The following is a 20481-nucleotide window of genomic DNA, read 5'->3' as shown; positions in this document are numbered from 1 at the left end:
CTGGCTCCGGGGTTTCCGCGCGCAGCCCCCGAGTGCCCGCCAGGGGGCGCTGGGAGCCGCGAAAGCGGGAGAGCGCGCGTGGGCGGGAAGCGCGAGCGGTCAGCGTGTCCCGGCCGCGGTGGGTGTGGTCGGGGGGCTCAGCGCGCGGGGTCCGCAGGCCGAGGCCCTCGGGCGTGAGCGCGCGCGCGTGCGCACACAGGGTGGTCCCTGTGGGCAGCGTCACCTCCCCTCCAAGAGCCCGTTTGGCCCTGGTGTTACGTGTCAGGGGTGGCGTCCCAGGTGGCGCACGCTGGGGGGCGGGGCGGAGACACGATGTGCCCGAGTCGCGCGCACACAGCCCCACGCCCCAGGGCTTGGTTCCCAGGCCCCCGCGGCGGGAGGTGGGAGGGAGGGATGTCCCGGAGGGAGGGCCCCTGAGTAACTTTTCTTCGGAAAATATGTCCGTCTGGCCCCCAGCCCAGGCCTGAGTCATCAGGCTCTGCGGCATTGAGTCATGGCCTCCACCCCCCGCCCTTGGGACCTTGGAGGGGACCCCCCCCCCAAACCTCAAGCCCTGCCCAGCACTCTTCTTCCCCGGGAGTCTGGGGAGAGCCATCCCCGCCCCCCCAACCCATCCCAAGACAGCCTGACTTCCACGTGGTTAGAAGCCTTGGCTTTATTTGCTCTGTGGGAACGCTGTTCGCTGTTCGCTGTTCGGTTCACAGGCCCCTCCTAGGCATGGGGGGTGGTGATGGTGGGTGTGGAAATCCCCACGAGCATCGTGGGGGGGCGTCGTCCCCACCTATGTCACCCTTCCCCATCTTTTCCATGGGGTCCCCCACCAGGGTCAAGCACTAGTAAGTGGTGAAGGCACCGAAGGGTGGAAGGCCGGATGTGAGGGGTCCCTTTAGGGAGGAGAAGGGAGAGCTATAGCACCAAGAGCCCCCCACCCCCCAACGCATCCCTGAAAGGGGGACTAAAATAAAGCCCTGGGGCCTTTATATCTGGTAGGGGCTCTACTTAAATATGGGCTGATGGCAGAGAGGCTGTGCCCCTGTGGTCTACAATTCAGGCCACCAGCTGTGGGGAGCTTAGGGACGGGGGCAGCCAGGCTGGGTTTTCAAACCAGGGCCCGTGGGCCAAAGCCAAAAATACCTCAAAGTGGGCACAGTCTGGGCGAAGCAAGGAGAGAAGGGGCTTTTCTGTCTGCTAAGAATCCTTAGTACAGAAAGGGGTGTAACCAGAACTGGGCAGAGGGGCTGAAGAGGGGTCCCTCTGAGGAAGTAGGAGGTTGTGTCTCCCCTCTGAGCCCCCACTGGTCCCAAGGCCTGAGAACACGATGGAGTTTGGGGGGACAGGCGGTCCTTGCCTGGATGGGCAAGAAGTGGGGAAGGGGGCCTTTGTGTTTGTTATTTCCAACAAGGGGCCACTGGACTATGGGGAGAGGCGAGGGGTCCTGCCCAGAATTGGGGATCGGGCTGGTTAGGACCTGTGTCCGTGTGTGTTTGTGTGACTGTGTGGGTGCTCCCTCCTGAGAACGTCAGCCCCCTGAGGGCAGATACACGTGTCTGTTTTGCTCTCTGCTCCACTCCCCCGTGCCCAGAACAAGCCCTGCACATCCAAACATAGTACGTGCTCAATAAATACTTGAATGAACGATGACTGAATCGATGCCTCTGTGCATGTGTGTGTTAATGTCAACGGGATGTGCCTAAGTGTGTGTGAGGGTAGAGATGCAAAGGCCGGGTAGAGAAGCCTTGCCCCTCCCCTGGTCCCCACTGTCTGGCAGAGGGGAGTAGAGAGACCCCCATCCTTACAGCTGAGAAGGTGGGCAGGCAGCGTGCATGCAGGCTGGGGCGGGGGTGTGTGTGCAGCCAGCTGGTGCTGGGGAGCCACAGCAGGGCAAGAGGGAGGGAGGGCCGGCAGGCAGTGGCTGGCTCACTCTGCAGAGCCCTTGTGGCGCCGCTTGGAGGGCGGCACCAGGCGGCGGGGCAGGTTGGTGGGCAGCCCGTGGCCCTCGAGCTTGGCCTCGATGAGGTGGCTGGCCAGGGCGAACTCCTCGTCATCCAGCATGCCGTCCCGGTCGACGTCACTCAGCTTCCAGATGCGCCCCAGCACCGAGTTGGGGAGCTTGGTGCCCACCATCCAGGTCTTGGCCTTGGTGCCGCTCAGCTTGCCATCGGCGGGCGCCAGGTTGTAGAAGATCTCGTCGTACTTGGACTTGTCCTTGGTCACCACCCACTCGGCCTCGTCGTCTGAGCCCTCCTCGCCGTTCTCCAGGGCCTCATCGGGCCCCCGCTCCACGAATGGGCCCATGTGGGTGCCCTCGAAAGCGCCACCCTGCACGCCCACCTCGGTGCTCTCCAGCTCTTCCTGCCGCAGCAGGGGCATGAGCTTGGCGATGTCGTGGGTCAGCATCTCGTCCAGGGCCTCCAGCAGCTTCGGCTTCAGCGAGTGGAATTTGGTGAAGTCGTGAGCCATCAGCAGCTCCTGTTGTGGGGTGAGGGGGAGAGGGGAGCACTAGGAAGTCAGGGGGCACCGTCCTCAAGGCCCCCCAGCCCCGTGGGGGCAGCGGGACCCTCGGGCAGCTCACTTGGTAGCAGGTCCCGGCTGAGAGGTGTGTGCCTGTGCAACCCATTTCACTCGGGCACCCACCACTCAGAAGAGACTAGGACAGCGGGGTCCCAGGGGCCCTCCCCCTGCGCCAGGCGTGTCCCCAAGATCACTGGACGGTAGGGACGTAAGTGGCCCTGTGAGGACTTAGACCAGTAGCTGTTTACCAGCCGGCAGAGGATTTCAGTATTCCGACAGCGCTCCCAGCCTTACCCAGCACAGCCCTGGCTCTGCCCAGCCTCTGGGGTGCCCCAGCTGCAGCTGGCCGGCACCCCATCCCAGTTGTGCAAACCGAAAAAATTCCATTCCTGCTGCTCCATTAGCTCTGTCACCCCACTTCACAGCAACGGGTGAGTGGCTTGCTGCCAAGTTTGGAGGTTAGGTTTGGGATGGCCAGATTATTAGGAGCTCCTGGGACAACCCTCCCCCTGCCCCCCTCCCTCCAGAAGTCCTCTTGTGCTAGAGCAGCTGTGGGGCTGGATTTGTGGTCACGCTGCTTCTCTCCAGCGGCTGCTCTGAGTCGCTCTGAGTCGCCCGCACCAGGAGACTCACAGCAAAGACCGATCCGGTTCATGGCACCACACTGAGGCAGAGAGGCCCGCTGATCTGGACATAAAGGGGTGCGGGGGTCTGGACTCCAGGGCCAGCCTGCCCAGGTCCCAGTCCAGTTCTGCCACTTAGGAGCTGTGTGCCCTCAAGCAAGTGACTTCACCTCTCTGGGCCTCAGTTTCCACACGTGTAAAACAGATCAATAACATTCGCGCTCCCCTCCCTTGGGGGGATGGGAAAGGCTAATGAATTCATCGGGATAGTGTTCCAGAACTGTCAGTGTAATCCTACCAGCTGCTGTTTATCTAGCCCAGTGGTTCTCAGCCACGGGAGATGTTGTCCTTCCCCAGTGGACACTTGGCAAGATCTAGAGCCATTTTTGATTGTCACAGCTGGGAGGGGGGGTGCTACAGGTACCTAGAGGTCAGGAGGATGCAAAGATCCCGCAATGCACAGGACACCCCTGACCACGAGTGCTCTGACCCCAAATGTCAGTAGCGCTGAGGTTGAGAATCTTGATCTAGCCCCAGCTCTGTGCCACACGCTGATCTTAGGGGGCTGCAAGCGCTGGCGGATTCAGCACCCACAGCAATAGGTAAGTACTACGACGATGCCCATTTCCCAGTTGAAGAAACTGAGGCTCAGGCAAGGTGACTCGTCCAGACTCAAGAAGCTAGTAAGTGGCCGAAGTGAAATGCAGTCTACCAGAATTCCTCAGAGTCTTGGGTTAGAAACCATCTCAGACCCAAAGGTCACAGGCTTGGAGTATCAGCCTAACGTAGTCTCAAAACAGAGGCTCAACGCCGGGCTGGGGGGCTAGTCCCCGCCTCCTCCACACCTGGTTAATCCTAGACCTGGACATGCAAGGGGTCCCCCCATTCCCATTTGTCCCTTCATCCTCAGCACTGGAATCCCTGAACATTACCTGGGCACCTGGCCACCTAGAAGGAAGACTACACTTTTCAGCTTACAGCCAGCCTTGGCCATGTGGCTACCTTCTGGCCAATCGGATGTCAGTGTACCTTGCATACACAACTCTAGAATTGTCCTTTCCAATACGGGAGCTATGTGTGGTTATTTAAATTTAAATTAGCTAAAATTAAATAAAATCTAAAATGTCAGTTTTAATGGGGCTAGCGGCTACCATATTGCAGGGCAGAGCACAGAACATTTCCATCATGGTAGGAAGTACTATTGGACAGCACTGTTCTAGAAAGTGTCCTTAAAGACAGAGACTGTACAGATAGCTTTCCCTCCCTTCTCCCTCATCCCTTCTTGCTAGCTGGAATGCAGTCAAAATGGCTGGAGTTTTGGCAGCCATTCTGTACCATGTGGGGATCTTGGAACTGGAGGCCGGGCATGGAGGAGAACTGAGACAGAGGCGGACTTGGTCCCTGGCTCTGTAAAGCACCAAACCAGCCCTGGACCACCTTCTAGGATTTTATGGAGAAAAACAAACTTCCATCCTAATCAAGCCACTGTTCCTTGGGGTTTTCTCTTCATTCCTTTGTCCTAACGCACACAACCATGCTCTTATGGAACCATTTGCAGGAGGTGCTTTCCAGAACCTGCCCTCCATCCCTCCCATTTTCGAGGCCCCATCCCAAAGCCCACAGAAGCTGACCCCTTCTGCCTCCCTCCTCTCACCTGCATCTTCTGGCAGTCTGGGAAGTCACCGGGAGATATGTGATGCTCTAGCTGGATCTTGGCAAAGATGACGGGCAACTTGAGGATCAGCTGCTTCTTCTTGTTCTCCTTCCCAAACACGGAGGGCATCTCCTTTTTCAGGTAGCTGATGATGTATGCGTGGACCTGTAGGAGGAGAGTGCTCACCTGAGCCTGCAGCACCATCACCCGGGGCCCCACACCTGGAGCTCCTGATTCGCATGGCCGGGAGGGGGGCCTGAGAATGTGCATTCTGACCCTTATAGGTGAGTTGCTGCTGCGGCAGCTGGCAGCTGAGGGCAGAAGACCCCCTCCTCTCCTAGGCAATCCACCCCCACCCCCCAATCTACATACCAGCCCGAGCCTCTCCCTGGATTGCCTTGTCCACATTCCTGGACAGCTCCGTCTTTTGACGCCCAGCGGATTCTGGGCCCGGCCCCCAGAGCTGTGTCACCCTCAGCTGTGCCCATCGCGGGAACAAAGGGCACCCCCACCTGCTCCCTCCCCAGGTGAGGCCAGACTTCCCGAAACCTTTCCTGATTTGATGCTTCTGACTCCTCACCAGCCACATCCAGCCACCAGCGAGCCCTTTGCCTTTTACCTCCTACGTCTGTCTGCTCTGTTTTCACTGCTTTCCACCTCAGGAGGCCACCACCCCCACCTCCCCACGCCTGCCTGGGGAGACACAGAAGGCACCCCACTGGTCTTCTGGCTTCTCTTGCCCCTGCAATGCCTTCTCCAGGCAGCGGCTGGAGAAGTCTTTTTGTTTTTTAGGAACAAACACCAGATCATGAAACACTGCTCCGAAGTTTCAATTTGCTTCTTATCCAAGTACGAAATTCCGACCATAGCTGACAAGTCCCTACAGCAGCAATTCTCAAAGCGTGGTCTGGGGAACCCCAGGGATTTCCCCCCCCCAGCCTCTTTCAGGGGTTCACATAGTCAAAGCTATTTTAATAACAATACTAAGGTGCTATTTGTCTTTTGTGCTCTCATTCCCCCCCCCCCAGGGGACAGTGGAGTTTTTAAAGGCAACAGGAGGTGTGATACTGTAACTGAAGCAGGAACAGATGTGCAAAATTCAGAGGTCTCCTTCGAAGCCAGACATTTAAGAGATTTGCAAAAATGTAAAACCAGGCCACCATCCTCTGGAATTTTTTTTTTTTTTTTTTTTTTTTTTGGTTTGGAGAGAATTTTCATAAAATGTATGGGACTTAGGTTACCAAGTCCTGGGCTTATGGTTATTTAAAAACTGATCTTATAATATCTATTATCCATATTAATTAATATAAATTGAACTATCATAACTCATCGATAACATTTATCATCAATAAATTGCTACTTGTTAATAGTTAAATGGTTATTGTTGGTTAAGCCAATATTACTAGATAAATATTAAACATTTTCTCAGTTTTAACTTCTGGTATGTCCAATGTAGACAGATTCAACCCATGTACCTACGCACTCTTTGGGGCGCTCAATCATTTTCAAGAGTGTCGTGAGCTCCTGTGACTGGAAGTTTCTCTAGAGTCTGGCTCCTGGTGTTTCATCCTGCATCCCCCACCCCCCACCCTGCCCCCGTGCCAGCTTCCTCACCTGCCATCCTTGTCCCAGCATGCTAATATTTTTCTTACCACAGGGCCTTTGCACATGCCACTCTCTGCCTGCAGCCCTGCTCTGATCTCCCCAAGCTGGCTCTCTCAGCTTCCTCTTGATGTTAACCTCCTCACAGAGGCCATCCTATGAGAAGCAGGTGCCCCAACCACCACCATCTAATTATTTTCTACCGTCACTTCCCTGCCCCCCACAATGTTTATTGCAACCCATCCTTATTTTGTTTATCTGGTGGTTTACTTATTCTGTCTCCTTCCATCAGAATGTGAGCTCCAGGAGGGCTGGGACCTTATCTGTTCCCTCTGTCCCCAGCACGGGCACGGTATGCACAGAAAGCACTCAAGAAATACTTGTGGAGGGAAGCAATGAACTTGGGAACCTTTGAGCCCCAATCTCCAGAGCTATCAAAAAACAAACAAGGAGGGCAGAATCATGAACATTTGCATTTTTGAACTGGAAGCTCAGTAATTAACGCATATGCTTAAATAAAAATAGACTATATCTGGATAAAGACACAAGAAACTCCTCATGGGGGCTGCCTCCAGGGAAGAGGCCCTGGAGGGGTTGGGGGGAGGATCAGGGCTGGGAGGGAACATGTTTAACCGAGCTTAAATGCTTTACCATGAGATGGTCTTAAATGTTCAATGGAAAACACTTGTTTGAAAGTTCTCTTAATGAATCATAGGTTTAGAATGCTAAAAATTTTGGCGGTCCCTGGCTGGTTCTGAATCCTTATGTCCTCCCACCTCCACCACTCTGCCTCCTGCAGCCATCCTGGGCTCCTTGTTTGAGCCTGTTCCTGCCTCAGGGCCTTTGCACTTACTGTTCCCTCCTCCTGGTAGGGCCTCCCCCAGACCTCCACTCTCCCTCCTTCAGGTCTCTGCTGGGAGACCCTCCCTGACCTCCTTAAAACAGTCCCTTGCCAATCTCCTTTCCTGCTTCATTTTCCTTCCTGATCCTCATCACATACAATACTGTATGATATTATAGATTCATTTGTTTAATATCCACTTCCCCAGTGAAAAGTAATTCTACAAGAAAAAAACAACATTAACTCATTTGTTCCCTTCTCTATCTCCAGGGCCCCAAACAGTGCAGAAGCACGTTGTAGGTGCTCAGTAACTGTTGAATGAATGTCACTGAGAAGCTCGGTAAGAAGAAGCTCGGTAAGAAGATTCAGGGCAGAGCGCCTGGGTGGCTCAGTTGGTTAAGCGACTGCCTTCGGCTCAGGTCATGATCCCGGAGTCCCGGGATCGAGTCCCACATCGGACTCCCTGCTCGGCGGGGAGTCTGCTTCTCCCTCTGACCCTCCTCCCTCTCGTGCTCTCTGTCTCTCATTCTCTCTCTCTCTCAAATAAATAAATAAAATCTTTAAAAAAAAAAAAAAAAGATTCAGGGCACCTTGGCCTCTTTGGTATCAGACTCTCCCAAGGTCTTGGCCTCAAATATCACAACACAGTGAAATCGCCCCTTCTCACCGTTACCACTTCAACCAAAGGACGGAGCCAGGTGACTCATCCACACCCTATATCGTACAGACAGGGAAACCGAGACACCGAGGGGTAGTTACCCAGAGTCCAGAAAGGCCCTGTACTTTGGGGGAGAGTGTGTGGGGAGGTAAATGGTGGGGACTGTTGTTTGATGGCTAGACCAAGTGTGGTGGCGGAATCCCACGTGGGGAATGTGTGGGTGACACGGAGCAGGGGAGGGGCAGGGAGGCTCGGTCACAGTTGGACCCTGGGTGAGGGGCACTGGGGAGCCACAGATGGATCCGAGGGAGGTAGGGGAAGGAACGGTCGGTCGATAGGTGTGAGGGGGGGGTCAATGGGGCAGGGGCGTGGTCAGGCTGGTGGGCGGGACCTGCGAGCGCGGGCCAATGGGGGCGCGGGGGCGGGGCCTAAAGTGGCTCCTCGGGGACCCAGAAGAGGGAAGGCGGGAGGGCGCTGATGGCTTTTCCAGAGAGGAAGCGGGGGAAGGTGCCAGGAAGAGATAAGGTGGGAGGGCGGGCTGGGCCGGGGCGCGGGTCCCGGACTCCGGGGTTTGTCCGGGTTTCCGGACCCGCCTCCTACCCGGCGGGGGCACCAGGTGTCCGGCCCGACCCCGCCCCTCTGTCCCACGGCCCTGGGCCCCAGCCCCCGCCACTGTCTGCGTCCCCGAGGGGCCGGGGGTCCGTGGGAGACCAGGGCGAACCGGAGGGGGGTGCTGAGAGAGACACGGAGGAAGACAGAGGGGGAGAGATAGACAGGCGGGGAGATAGAAGGAGAGACGGACAGAGAATGAGGGAAGGGGAGAGGAAGAGCCCGAAAGAGAGAACGAGTAAGAGGGAGAGAGATGGACGCTGTGAAAGAGGTAGAAATGAGGAGAAACACAGAGAGAGAGACAGAGACACAGAGACAGTCCAGAGCCTGGGTGGGGGAGGAGGAAAAGGTGGACTCCGAGGCTCAGAGCCGTCCCTGCTGGGCCGCTCCCTCCCAAGGAGGATTCCTGGGGCGGGGGTGGGGGCCCTGACTCACCCCCTCTCTGCTGCTCCTTAAACCAACACCTCAGGCTCCTCCACCCCCCATAACCTTCTAGGCCTCCCTGCCTGCCCAGCTTCCTGCCCCACCTCCACCCTGGCAGCCTCTCCTATGAATGTTCCATTTGGCCTCCAAAATCGCTCTCAAACCAGTGCTCCCCTCCCCCTCCCAAGGCCCTGTTGGGATCCAGGCTCCTCCTTGTTCCTCTGTCCCCAGCCTCCTCCATGGTCTCTGGCCCCAGTTTAACAGCCCTTGAATCCACCCACCAAAAGGCAGCCTGAGTAGGACCCTGTCCCTCCTCTGCTCTGAACCCTTCCATGGCTCCCCAGTACCCTCAGGACAAAGCGCAGTTTCCAGGCCACAGCCCTGGGTGGTCTGACTCCTACCTCACCAGCCTCAGATTCAGTTATTTGCACCATCTACACGGGGTTCAACACTGACATTTCCCCTCTTCCTTGAACTGGCCATGTTCTCATCTCCGGTCCATGCAATTGCTAGTGCTACCATCTAGAATTCCTTCCCCTCCTCATCCTCCTTTTCCTCCCATTTGCAGCTCTGATGCCCTCTCCTCCAAGAAGTCTCCCGCCCCAATTCCCCCTGGGCTCCCCAGGACCAGCCCTGACCATGCTGGCTCATCACTGTCTGGGGATGGGTCTGTCTCCTCCCCTGAACTGCCTTGGTCACTGCTGTGCCCTCAATACCACCCAACACAGGGCTGGGGACAGGGGAGATTTTGTCGAACAAGAGTGTTGGTTCAAGGGCATTCGTTCAATAAATATTTACGGAGCACCAACTCTGTTCCAGGTTTTGGGGATACAGCAGCGAACAAATTTAGACGTCTCTGATTCTGTGAAGCTTACATGCGAGTGGAGACAGGTAGTAAACCCAGAAACCCAATGAATGGATGATGTGGATGATGTCCGGCCAGGCAGCAATGAATGCTATGAAGGAAACTACAACGAGGATAAAGCAAGACTCACATGACAGGAGCGGGGAGGGAGTTATAGTCATAAGAAGGGAGGGCAGACAGGGAAGCCTTCCCGAGCATGTGGAGCAAAGAGGAGGTGAAGGAGGTGGGGAGCGAGCCAAGCGGGAGAGAGGCGAGGAAGGGGGAGGGGTTCCAGGAAGAGGGAACAGTAAGTGCAAAGGCCCTGAGGTAGGAGCAAGGAGGCCAGCGTGAAGTGCAATGGATGATGGGAACGGAGTGGAAGAGCAGGACAGCGAGGAAAAGCAGCGTGGAGGTGGAGGGGGAATGGGACGGCTGCAGACCTCACCGGAGTCCTGGGTGGCTTGTGCGCAGAGATGGGCCATGATACAACGTGACTGGTGGTGGGACGTGGATGACAGGACACAGAGGAGACAGGGAGATGCGGAAATAGAATGATACATGCGCAGCAGCAGGGGGATGACTCCCCATGCCATTCGGCTTCCCCCACTCCACCTTGCACCAGAATGACCCGGCCTGGAGGACTCTCTTAGACTGGTGAACTACCTCATCAGAGAGCCCATAAGCCAGTTGAGACAGGATGGGAGGCAGGGCAAGGGCGGCCCCTGCCTCCGCGCTCCAGCCCTGCCGCCCCCCACCCCCGCCCTCCTGCGCTGCTCACCCGCACCAGCCGGGCCCTCTTCACTAGGTCGTTGAGCTTGCGCAGGGCGGCGTGGCGCGGCAGGCCCTGGATGTCGCGGAAGAGGTCCTGCTCCTCCAGCTCGAAGAGGTGCCGGTTGTCGGGCACCAGGAGGGGCTGGGACCAGAAGGAACCGATGTAGACACGCAGCACCTCGGGCGTGCCCACCACCTTGCCCAGCGCCCACATGAGCGCCCCGTAGACGCGCATGAGCTGCTGGGTCTCAACCATGTCCGCCTTGTTGAGCACCACGCGGATCTTGTCCTCGTGGCCCCGCAGGGCGCCGATGGCCTCGGAGAACTCGTCGGAGATCTCCAGCTTGTGCGCGTCGAAGAGCAGGATGATGAGGTCCACGCGCTCCGCGAACCAGCGCAGCACGGCCGGGAAGTCGTAGCCTGGGGGTACGCAGTGGAAGCGGCACGAAGCGCAGAGGTCAGCCCCCCCTCCCTCCAGCCTTTCGCAAGCATCCATTCCTTTGGTTGGATAGCGGACTGTACAGACGTTCAGGTTGTTAACTTTCGAAACCCTTCTCTGGGCGAAATAGCCAAGGGCCCAAGAGTATCCCACGGCTCTGCCCCGCCCCCCCCCCCCCCCAGGCCCCAGAATTACCTCATCACTCTGGCCCCAGGCCCTCAGGCCATCTGGCTACAGAGGGCTATCACCCGCCCCCTTTTCATTCATTCCTTAGGTAGATATTAATGGCGAGCGCAGGTCCGGACGTACGGGTTGTTAAAATACTGAAGCGTTTCTTAACAGGCTCTCTGTGCCTCTATGAACCTCCCCCCACCCCCCACCCCCGGGTCTCCCAAGTGCCTCCATCACCCCAGCCCCTCCCTAGGACTTCTGGATCTCCCCACAATCCAGCAACTGAAGAGTTCACGTTGGCTCTGGCTCTGCTCTCGCCAGAGCAGATGGTAAATATTTTGAATTTATTTAACAATATTTACAGAGAGTCTTCTGCTGTGTGCCAGGCCCTATCCTGGGCACCCGGAGATAACCACAGAGGGCACAGAGACAAGTCCTGGCCTTCATGGAGTACCTGTCTCAACAACGCGCTTCATTCATTCATTCCTTCCTCGTTCACACCCTTCGCTTTTGCTGCTCACTCGTGCATTCAGCAAGTGATGCTTAGGAGAGTAGGGAGGAGGGGGTGGGACGGCCTGACTCCGCGGTCAGGCAGGCCTGGGTTTGAATCCCACCTCTGCCCACCCCCCCCAGCTGTGTGACCTTAAGCAAGTAGGAAACCTCTCTGAACTTGTTTCTTCCTCCGTAAAATGGAGGTCCTAACAGAATGTGACTTGGAGGGCTGTTGCGGAGGTTAAAAGAATATAAACGAGCTAATATATAACATACAATAAGAGCCCATCTATAAAGAGCTTAAAACAGTGCCTGTTTAAAATGGGTGCGCTTTAGGCATGTCAACTGTACCTCAATTAAACGGTTAAAACAGGGGCGGCCTGGGTGGCTCAGTGGGTTAAGCGCCCGACTCTTGATTTCCCGGGTCATGATCTCAGGGTCGTGGGATCGAGCCCTGCATCGGGCTCTGAGCTCAGGGTGGAGTCTGCTTGAGATTCTCATTCCTTCCCTGTCTGCCCCCTCCCCCTGCTCTCTTTCTCTAAAAAAATAAATAAATAAAATCGTAAATAAAATAAGCCGTTAAAACAAGCAAACACAATCTGGGAACACGGTAAGTGCTCAACAGTTATCAGTTGTGATACATGCGGGGCACAGTGGGGGCCTCCTTTGGGAACTGTCCCCAGAGCCGTCCCTGTCCTGTTCTCATCCGGGTCACAGTCCACTGAGGACACAAACCCATCCCCAGAGTCGTCAGGTCGGGGTGGGGGAGCCCAGCGGGAGCACCTGACCCAGCTTGGGGGGGGGTCAAGGAGGGCTTCTCAGAACAGGGGACACGGTGGTGACCTGGGGGACGAGGCATTACCTGGCAGAACAGGGAGCCCTCACGGCTTGCTCTCCCTGAATCATCTAGTTGAATCTTCAAAACACCCTCGGGAGACAGGCGCTTTTGTGATCCTCATTTTCCAGATGAGGAAACTGAGGCACGGACAGGTTGAGGGATTGACTCGAGACACGCGGGTGGGAGGCGCGGAGCAGGAGCCTGCTTGGGTCTCTATGCTCCACTGAAGAGCGGGTGCTGGGCGCATCCTGCCAAGGAGGGAGCAGGCTCCTTATGGTCCCTGGGGACTGGATGGGGGGGGCATTGCTCGGGGGGAGGAAGGGCCAGGTAACCAGAGGGATGGCAGCTGGGGCTCCTTCTCTCCCCCAGTGTCTAAATGCGTGTGCACACACACAGACAGACACACACACACACACGCACACACGGGCCAGGATTTGGAAAGTGTGTCTCATGTGGGGTGGGAGGAAGGAGGCAGGTTGAGTCAGCGTGGGAACGAGAGACGTGGAGACGCGGCAGAGCGTACCCGGGGCGCACAGCTACGACACTCACCGGGGACACAGGTGTCCGCCCATCCACAGCGCCCACTGTGTGTGGCACCCCGAAGTGCTTGGCAGGTTTGACATTTAATGTGGACCCTCCGTGCAACCTACGAGGCTGAGGCTATCATTATTCCCCTTTTACAGATGAGGAGACTGAGACAGGGAGAGATGAGTGGCTCGCCCAAAGCCATGGTGTAGCAATAGCAGAGCCCAGATTTGAGCCCCACCAGAGGCTCCCGTAGGCTACGATCACACAAAAATGTGGGCACAGATTTGATACGCGAGGGCAGCCAGCCACGCATCCCACCGATGCATACAGATGAGCACACACATCCGGACACAATCGTAGCCGCGTGCTCCAAGATGTGGACTCCCAGACACACCCCTGCTCTCACACACACACACACACACACACACACGAATCCACAGACAGACCGACCGACTCGCCTCCTCTTCCTCTACCCAAGCTGCCAGGGAAGGAGACCCCGCTCTCTACTCTCTCCGCCTCCCCACAACCTTGGGCCCCCACCGAGCACCCCTCCCGCTCCCTCCCGCTCTCCCCTCCCGCTCTCCCCTCCCGCTCTCCCCTCCCGCTCTCCCCTCCCGCTCTCCCCTCCCGCTCTCCCCTCCCGCTCCCCCAGGCCCAGCCCCAGGGGCGGTGCCCCAGGAACTCCCGGCCCGCCCTCCTGCCCGCCCCCGCCCCGCCTCCTGCCCGCCCCGCCCCCTCGCCCCTCCCCCCGCCCTCGGGCTGGCAGCCCGCCCTCCGATCGCTTCTGCAGCTGCCCCCTGCCTGTCTCCCAGGGGGACACGCGCCCGCTGGGTAGCAGCCAGGGACACCATCACCCTCCGCGCTCCCGCCCTGCCCGGCGGCCCAGCGTCCCGTCCCCTCTGCCCCACAACGCAGCCTCCTTTGCCCCAGTCCCGGGCCTCGAAGGCCGCCGAGCTGGCGCGGGACAGACACTGCGGGGTGACTGGGGCGGGGCGGGGCGCAGATGCTGAGCGGGCTGGGCAGAGGTGGGGGCCGGCTCCCCCGGAGGCCCGCTGGAATTCACCCCCCGCCGCTCCCCCTGCACAGCTGTTTATAAATTCCAGGCCCGGCCTTGGCCCGCGCCCAGATTCCCCCTCCCAACCCCTGCTCAGCCCCATCTGCGGCCCAGAGGTGGAGCCAGGAGCATGCCCAGGGCCCAGGGCCTCCCTCCTCTCTGGGTCTCCTGTGTCTCTGTAAGGCTGCCCGCACTCGGGATCTGTCTCTGACTTCGTTCGTCTCTGTCTCTCTTGATCTCTCCCTCCCCATACTCCAGACCAGCCCAGACACGGAGCGACAGCCTGCTCACACGTGTTCAGGCACACGCCTCCCCTGTCCCCTCTACGTGCACAGACATGGAGGAACCACAGCCTTCTGCCACCAGCCAGCTCAGGGCTGGCTGACACAGGCCCGAGTCTTAGCAGAGACCCAGCCGCCATCTCCCTCAGACCCAGGACTCGGGCCCCACTCACCCCGGCTCACTCTCTGCTTGGCGCCTGACAGGATGCCCGGAGTGTCGATGATACTGATGCTCTCCAGGACCTGATTGGGGAGCTGGGCACACATGAACCTGAGGCAGAAGGAAAGTCAGGGGTCAACACAGGGAGAGGCAGGAGGAGAGGACCCATAAGAAGGGAAAACCGGGACCACACAGAGGGTGATTCAGGTACAGAGCAGGGAAGAATCTCGAAAGATCAGGACAAAGAATAAGAGCTATTAAAAAAAAAAAAAAAAAAAACTGGGCGCCTGGGTGGCTCAGTTGGTTAAGCAACTGCCTTCGGCTCAGGTCATGATCCTGGAGTCCCGGGATCAGGCAACCTGCTCGGCAGGGAGCCTGCTTCTCCCTCTGACCCTCCTGACCCTCCCCCCTCTCATTTGCTCTCTCTCTCAGTCTCTCTCTCTCAAATAAATAAATAAAATCTTAAAAAAAAAACCTGAGAGCTGATGTTAACTGATCACATACTTTGTGCCACGTGCTGTGCTAAGCCCTTTATAAGCGAGTGGGGACTATGGTTATCCCCATTTTCCAGATGCGGATAAGAGAGGCACAGAAAGGTTAAGTCACTTGCCCAAGGCCACCCAGGTAGAGAGGAGGTGGACCCAGGCAGCCTGGCTCCACTGGCTTCCCTGCTACCCTCGAGGAAGCAGGAAGGGGGAGGAGAATGACGAGAGGAGGGAATTGGAGCGGGAAAGAAAGAAACACAGGCGGGGGTGGGGGCCAGGGACTGGGAAATGCACCCCTGCCTCCCAAGCTGTACCACCTGTTGAGGAAGGTGTTCCCAAAAGGGTTGAGCTTGCGGAAGGGCTTGTCAGGGTCAACCACAAGGGCGTTGCCCGGCACAGTGCCCTCGGTGTCCCCGTGCATGACAGCCACGAAGCAGTCGGTGGTGGGCTCGGGCCCCACGCGGGAGCCTGGCACCTCCTGCTCCAGCAGGTACTGGATGAAGCTGGTCTTCCCCGTGCTGTACTGGCCAGCCACCAGGACCATGGGCTTGCCGTCGAAATCGGCATCCTCCAGGGCCGGCGAGTGGAAGGCGCCGAATCGGTAGTGCTCCTCGAGAGGCAGCAGCTTGGTGCGGTAGAGCTCCTTGAGGGACGAGGTCACCGTGCGGATGGCCTCGGGCTGCTGGCCCCGCGCGCCGCCCCGCTTCAGCCAGCTGAACATGGTGGCTGCACGCTGCCCACTGGTCTTGCCGAGGGAGACGGGCAGGGGAGAGCTGCCTGCAAGGGGGGGACAGGGCGTTGATGGGGGCCTACCTGGCGGAGGAGGAGGAGGAGGAGGAGGAGGAGGAGGAGGAGGAGGAGGAGAAGGAAGGGAGCTGGGAGGTGGAATGGGCAGAGGAGGGTGGGAGAATGGGGAGGGGGAAGCGGCAGAGAGAGAGCTCGGTAGGGCAGGAGGTGATGGTTCATGGAGGAAGAAGGTGATTATTCCAGCTGGAGGAAGAGAAAGAGATTAATGGTGGGATGATTGAAGAAGCAGGACTGATGGTGGGAGGCCAAGGGATGATGGACAAAGGGAAGGATGCAGAAGCTGCCTAGAAAAAATGTATTCCTTCATCCGTTTGTTCTTTCAGTCCTCCCCCCGCCCCATCCTTTCACATATTTTCACTGAAATCACCTCATGTGTCAGGAGCTATGGATCCAGAAAGAGGCCTGAGACGGGCCCTTACCCATTCAAAGCCCCCATTGAGGAGGGGACCTGGCACCAAGCAGCCAGTGATGCCTGGGAAATGCCAGGCAGTGGACTTGTGGGCACCAGATGGGGACATAGTGAACCAACCACGGGATCAGCAAACTCTGGCTGAGCTGACTTTTGAACTGCTCCCTTCCATGCACAACAGGGATACCGTGCAAGACAGGCAGAGAGGGTGGTGTGTGCTAAGGCCCCGAGCTGTGAAATGCATGGAGGGGGTTGCTGGACAGAGGAGGGGTGAGAAATAAAGGTGAGGAGTTGCCTGGGTGCACCCAGGTCATGAGGGTCCTCAGGTGATCACAAAAATATTAACATTTCTGATCACTGCATGCCGGACGCTGCTCTAACTCATTTAATCTTCCTAACAACATGGTAAGGTAGGGCTGTTATTATCCCCATGTTTCTGTCTCACAAAGGGGGCTCACGAAGATAGCAATAACTTGCCCAAGATCACTTGGTTGGAAAGCACTCAGTCTGGGACACCAGGCAACCTGACCTCGGAACCTGTGTTCTTACCTGAGTTAGGAAGAGAGAATCACCAATCCAGCAGTGGCAAGCACCCCCAGCACCCAGACTGTGTTCTCTATATTCCCTTACTATCTTTTCATTCTCTGTAGGACCTGTAGTGATGTCCCCTCTTTCATTCCCAATATCAGTCATTCGTGTCTTTCTTTTTCTTTTTCTTCCTTGATCAGTCTAAGTAGATGCTTATAATTTTACTGATCTTTTCACAGAACCAGCTTTTGGTCAGATGGGAGTCTCCAAACACCATTTTCCATTAAAAAAACAAATAAACAAACAAATAGGGCTTCTTGGAGAAATGGCTGATTCTAGGGCTGGGGCAGGGGAAGAACAAGTGAGCCTGGATCAGGTAGTGGGAAGGTGCTCAAAGATGGAAGGGGCATGCCACAGAGACGCAAGGACCAGCCTGAAGGAGCTCCCACTGGCCAAAGATGGGAGGATTTGAGCATCAAAATTAACTGCAAATCAAAAAGTTAAACTCCATAAAATCACAATGATACTTAAAGGAAAATGAATAAATAGAAAGGAAAAGGAGTAGAGGGGAAAGAGTGCCGGAGAGGTAAAGGAGAGGCAGGAACTGGGAACTGGGATGTTGGCAGAGGGAGGGGGCCCTGGGCGGTGTCCTAGGCAGGGAGGGGTCCGAGGGACATTTTAGGAGTAGCTGGACAGACCGTGGGGTTGGTGAAGTAGGAGAGGAGCTCTTGAGTGGGAGGAGGGACCAAATAGGACAGAGATGGGTAAGGGCAGTAGAGGGGGACTCCAAGGAGGGGATCTCTTCTGGCTGAGAGGATGGGGAGGCCAGTTGGGAGTGGGGGAAACTGAGCACGATGGGAAGAAACGAGGAGGGCAGGGGGCACTGTTACAGGCTGGAAGGAGCTGGAGGGAGTGGGGAAGACAAGGAGGTTTCGCGGAGCGGGGTGCTGGGGACCCCGGGGACACCGCTACACATTGCGGGGGGTGGGGACTGAGAGTCTTGGGGCGGCAGGGGAATAATCACGCTCCTAGGCTCCGCGGGCCGGGCGGGGTTTGGGAGGCGACAGCGGCGGTCGGGGACCACTCACCGATGGGGCGCGCAGGCGGCTGCACCGGGCGGCGGGCTGGACGGGGGTCCCGCGGGGATCCGAGGCGCCCGCGGAGCGGCCTGTGGTCGAGGTCCCGTCCGGAGCCGTCTGAGCCGGGTGGGGCCCGGAGCGGGGAGGAGGGAAGGGAGGGGCGGGGGGGCGGGACCAGGCGCCCCCCCCTCCCCAAACCGGGAGCCCGGCCTCTGGCGCCCCCTGGTGGGGAGTGGCAGGGCGGCTTCTCGAGATGGGTGAGAGCGGGCTTCGAATCCGAATCCCGGTTGTTCAAAATCCGTTCCACCTCTGACACTGGGCCACTCCCCGATCTCTGTCTCTCCTCTCAGCATGGGAGTGCTAATATTAATACTGCTACTAACAACAACAGCAGCAGCAACAACAATAATAATAATTTAAAAACTTACCTGAGTTCATGAAATTCCTCTTCTCACAACCCATCCTGGCTCCTCTCTAGAGAACTCAAAGTAAAAGCCAAAGCCCTCAATGGGGCCCACAAGGCCCTACGCGGATCTGCCCGTTCCCTTTGCCCTCACCTCCCTTCCTCTCCCCCTGGCTCACTCTGCTCCAGCCACCCTGGCTTCTTTGCTGTTCCTCAAGCACACCAACAGCCCTCCAACCTCAGGGCCTTTGCACTTGCTGTTCCCTCCACCTAAACCACTTTCCCCGCAGGGATCCGAACAGCTCACTCACTCTCCTCATTCGTGCCTGCTCAAATGCCACCTCCTCAGAGAAGCCCTCCCTGATCTCCTTATTTAAGGCTGCCCCCACCATCTATCCATTATCACTGCTTTATTTTTTTCCACAGTTCTGATTATTCTACATTTCTCTGCTTAAGTGACTGTCTCCCTAGCAAGAACACAAGCCCTCTGAGGACAGGGATTTCCAACTGGGTGGTTTCCTGTCGTGTCCCCAGGTTAGCACCGTGCTGGACACACCAAAAGGAGTCAGTAAATATTTGTTGAGTTAATCTTTCACGATTATTGAGCGCCTCCTTATATGCAGGCTTATTAGCTAAGAGTATTAGCTCATTGAGTTCTTAGAATGTCCTGAGAAGTGGCTATCGTTATCCCCATTTTACAGATGAGATAAATGAGTCCCAGAGAAGTGAAATAAAAAAACACAGAGGGATTGTTCAGGGCTTAGCCCTGCACCTGGCCCCTAACTGGTGCTTAAAAAACATCAGGTCATATAATCCAGGTCTGGAGCTGGGTTTTTTTCTCTCAGCATGGGAGTCAGAGCATACAAAGCCTCAAGTCAAATCCCAGCCCTGCTACTTGCTTGCAAGAGAACCTCAGGCAAGCAATTCAGTCTCTCTGAGCCTCAGTTTCCCCATCTATCTTACTACAAAGGACCACTTCCTTTGGGTCTTTGTTCAGATGGTACCTCCTCTGTAAGTCTTACCCTGACTCCCCCCAACCCCCCACCACCCTGGTTCCTACTTCCTTTTCCTTCCTAGCACTTAGCACTGTCAGCCAGAAGAGAGATGTTCCTTATTTTTACTTCTTTTTGCAATTTTATTTTCATGTATTTATTTTCAGTGTGACTTATTTTTAATCTTTCCCTGCAGGAATGTCAGCTCCTCGTGGGCAGGGGCTTGGGTCTGTTTTGTTTGCTGTTGTCACCCCAGTGCCTAGAACAGGGCCCAGCCAGCAGGCATTCAGTTAAATATTTAATTGGCTGAATTCAATAATGTACATAATGGGGGGGGGTGCCCGGGTGGCTCAATTGGTTAAGCATCTGCCTTTGTGGCTCAGGTCATGATCCCAGGGTCCTGGGATCAAGCCCAGCGTCGGGGGGGGGGGGGGGGGGGGGAGGGGTCTCTGCTCAGTGGGGACTCTGCTTCTCCTCTCCCTCTGCCACTCCCCCCTGCTTGTGCTCTCTCTCGCTCTCTCTCTGTCAAATAAATAAATAAATAAATCTTTTAAAAAAATGTACATAATGGAGGTGGTGAAAATGTTCTAAAATTGATTGCGGTGATGTTTGCACACCCCCTGCAAATACACCAAAACCATTGAATTGTGCACTTTAAATGGGCGAATGGCTTCTGAAATATCTCAATAAAGCTGAATAGCTCTATCGATAGACAGACAGATAGACAGATACAGTTGACCCTTGAACAATATTCGTTCATGGGTCCACATATAAGTCGATTTTGTTCGAGAAGTGCAGTACACTATTGTAAATGTATTTTTTCTCATGATTTTATTTTTTTTTAGAAATAAGCTTTTCTTAGGCTTGAGTATTACATATTTTGAGTATTTATTACAGCTGCTAGCGTGACCCTAACTAACAAAGGATTTGAGTGGCTAACAATCGAAGGACTGCAACTTTTTTTTAGAAACATTCTATTTATTTATTTATTTATTTAAGTAATCTCTCCACCCAATGTGGGGCTCGAGCTCACGACCTGAGATCAAGAGTCGCATGCTGTACTGACTGAGCCAGCCAGGCGCCCCTCTTAAGATTTTCTTAACATTTTTTCTCTGGCTACTTTATTGTAAGAATACATATAACATACAAAATATGTGTTAATCGACTATTTATGTTATCGGTAAGGCTTCTGGTCCACAGTAGGCTAGTGGGTAAATTTGGGGAGAGTCAAGAGTTATACGTGGATTTTCGACTGGGGGGGTCGGCACCCATAACCCCC

General features: G+C 56.1%; 1 protein-coding gene across 1 annotated transcript; it reads right to left on the bottom strand.

Annotated features, from left to right (window-relative positions):
• Positions 1 to 637: 637 nt before the first annotated feature.
• EHD2 (EH domain containing 2) lies at positions 638 to 17973 on the bottom strand. The gene is made up of 6 exons (XM_045891848.3): positions 17817 to 17973; positions 15302 to 15761; positions 14513 to 14610; positions 10544 to 10956; positions 4789 to 4953; positions 638 to 2469 (listed from the first exon to the last, which is right to left on the bottom strand). Exons 2-6 carry the CDS (start codon positions 15703 to 15705, stop codon positions 1918 to 1920), a joined length of 1632 nt encoding a protein of 543 aa, XP_045747804.1. The 5' UTR covers positions 15706 to 15761; positions 17817 to 17973; the 3' UTR covers positions 638 to 1917.
• Between the last annotated feature and the right edge of the window lie 2508 nt (positions 17974 to 20481).

This window comes from Mirounga angustirostris, unplaced genomic scaffold, assembly GCF_029215605.1.
Source record: "Mirounga angustirostris isolate CCGP_5_RB_7025 unplaced genomic scaffold, mMirAng1.0.hap1 SCAF_16, whole genome shotgun sequence".
NCBI classification, from domain to species: Eukaryota; Metazoa; Chordata; class Mammalia; order Carnivora; family Phocidae; genus Mirounga; species Mirounga angustirostris.
This window is presented reverse-complemented; position numbering and strand designations above follow the sequence as displayed.

What these genes read in the sequence shown, in the direction of transcription:
- EHD2 (XM_045891848.3), bottom strand. Translation starts at nt 15,705, where the DNA reads ATGTTCAGCTGGCTGAAGCGGGGCGGCGCGCGGGGCCAGCAGCCCGAG. An exon ending in CAAGCAGAGAGTGAGCCGGG is followed by an intron (nt 10,957 to 14,512) that starts GTGAGTGGGGCC and finishes GCGTACCCCCAG; the next exon opens with GCTACGACTTCCCGGCCGTG. An exon ending in CAGACTGCCAGAAGATGCAG is followed by an intron (nt 2,470 to 4,788) that starts GTGAGAGGAGGG and finishes ACCCCACAACAG; the next exon opens with GAGCTGCTGATGGCTCACGA.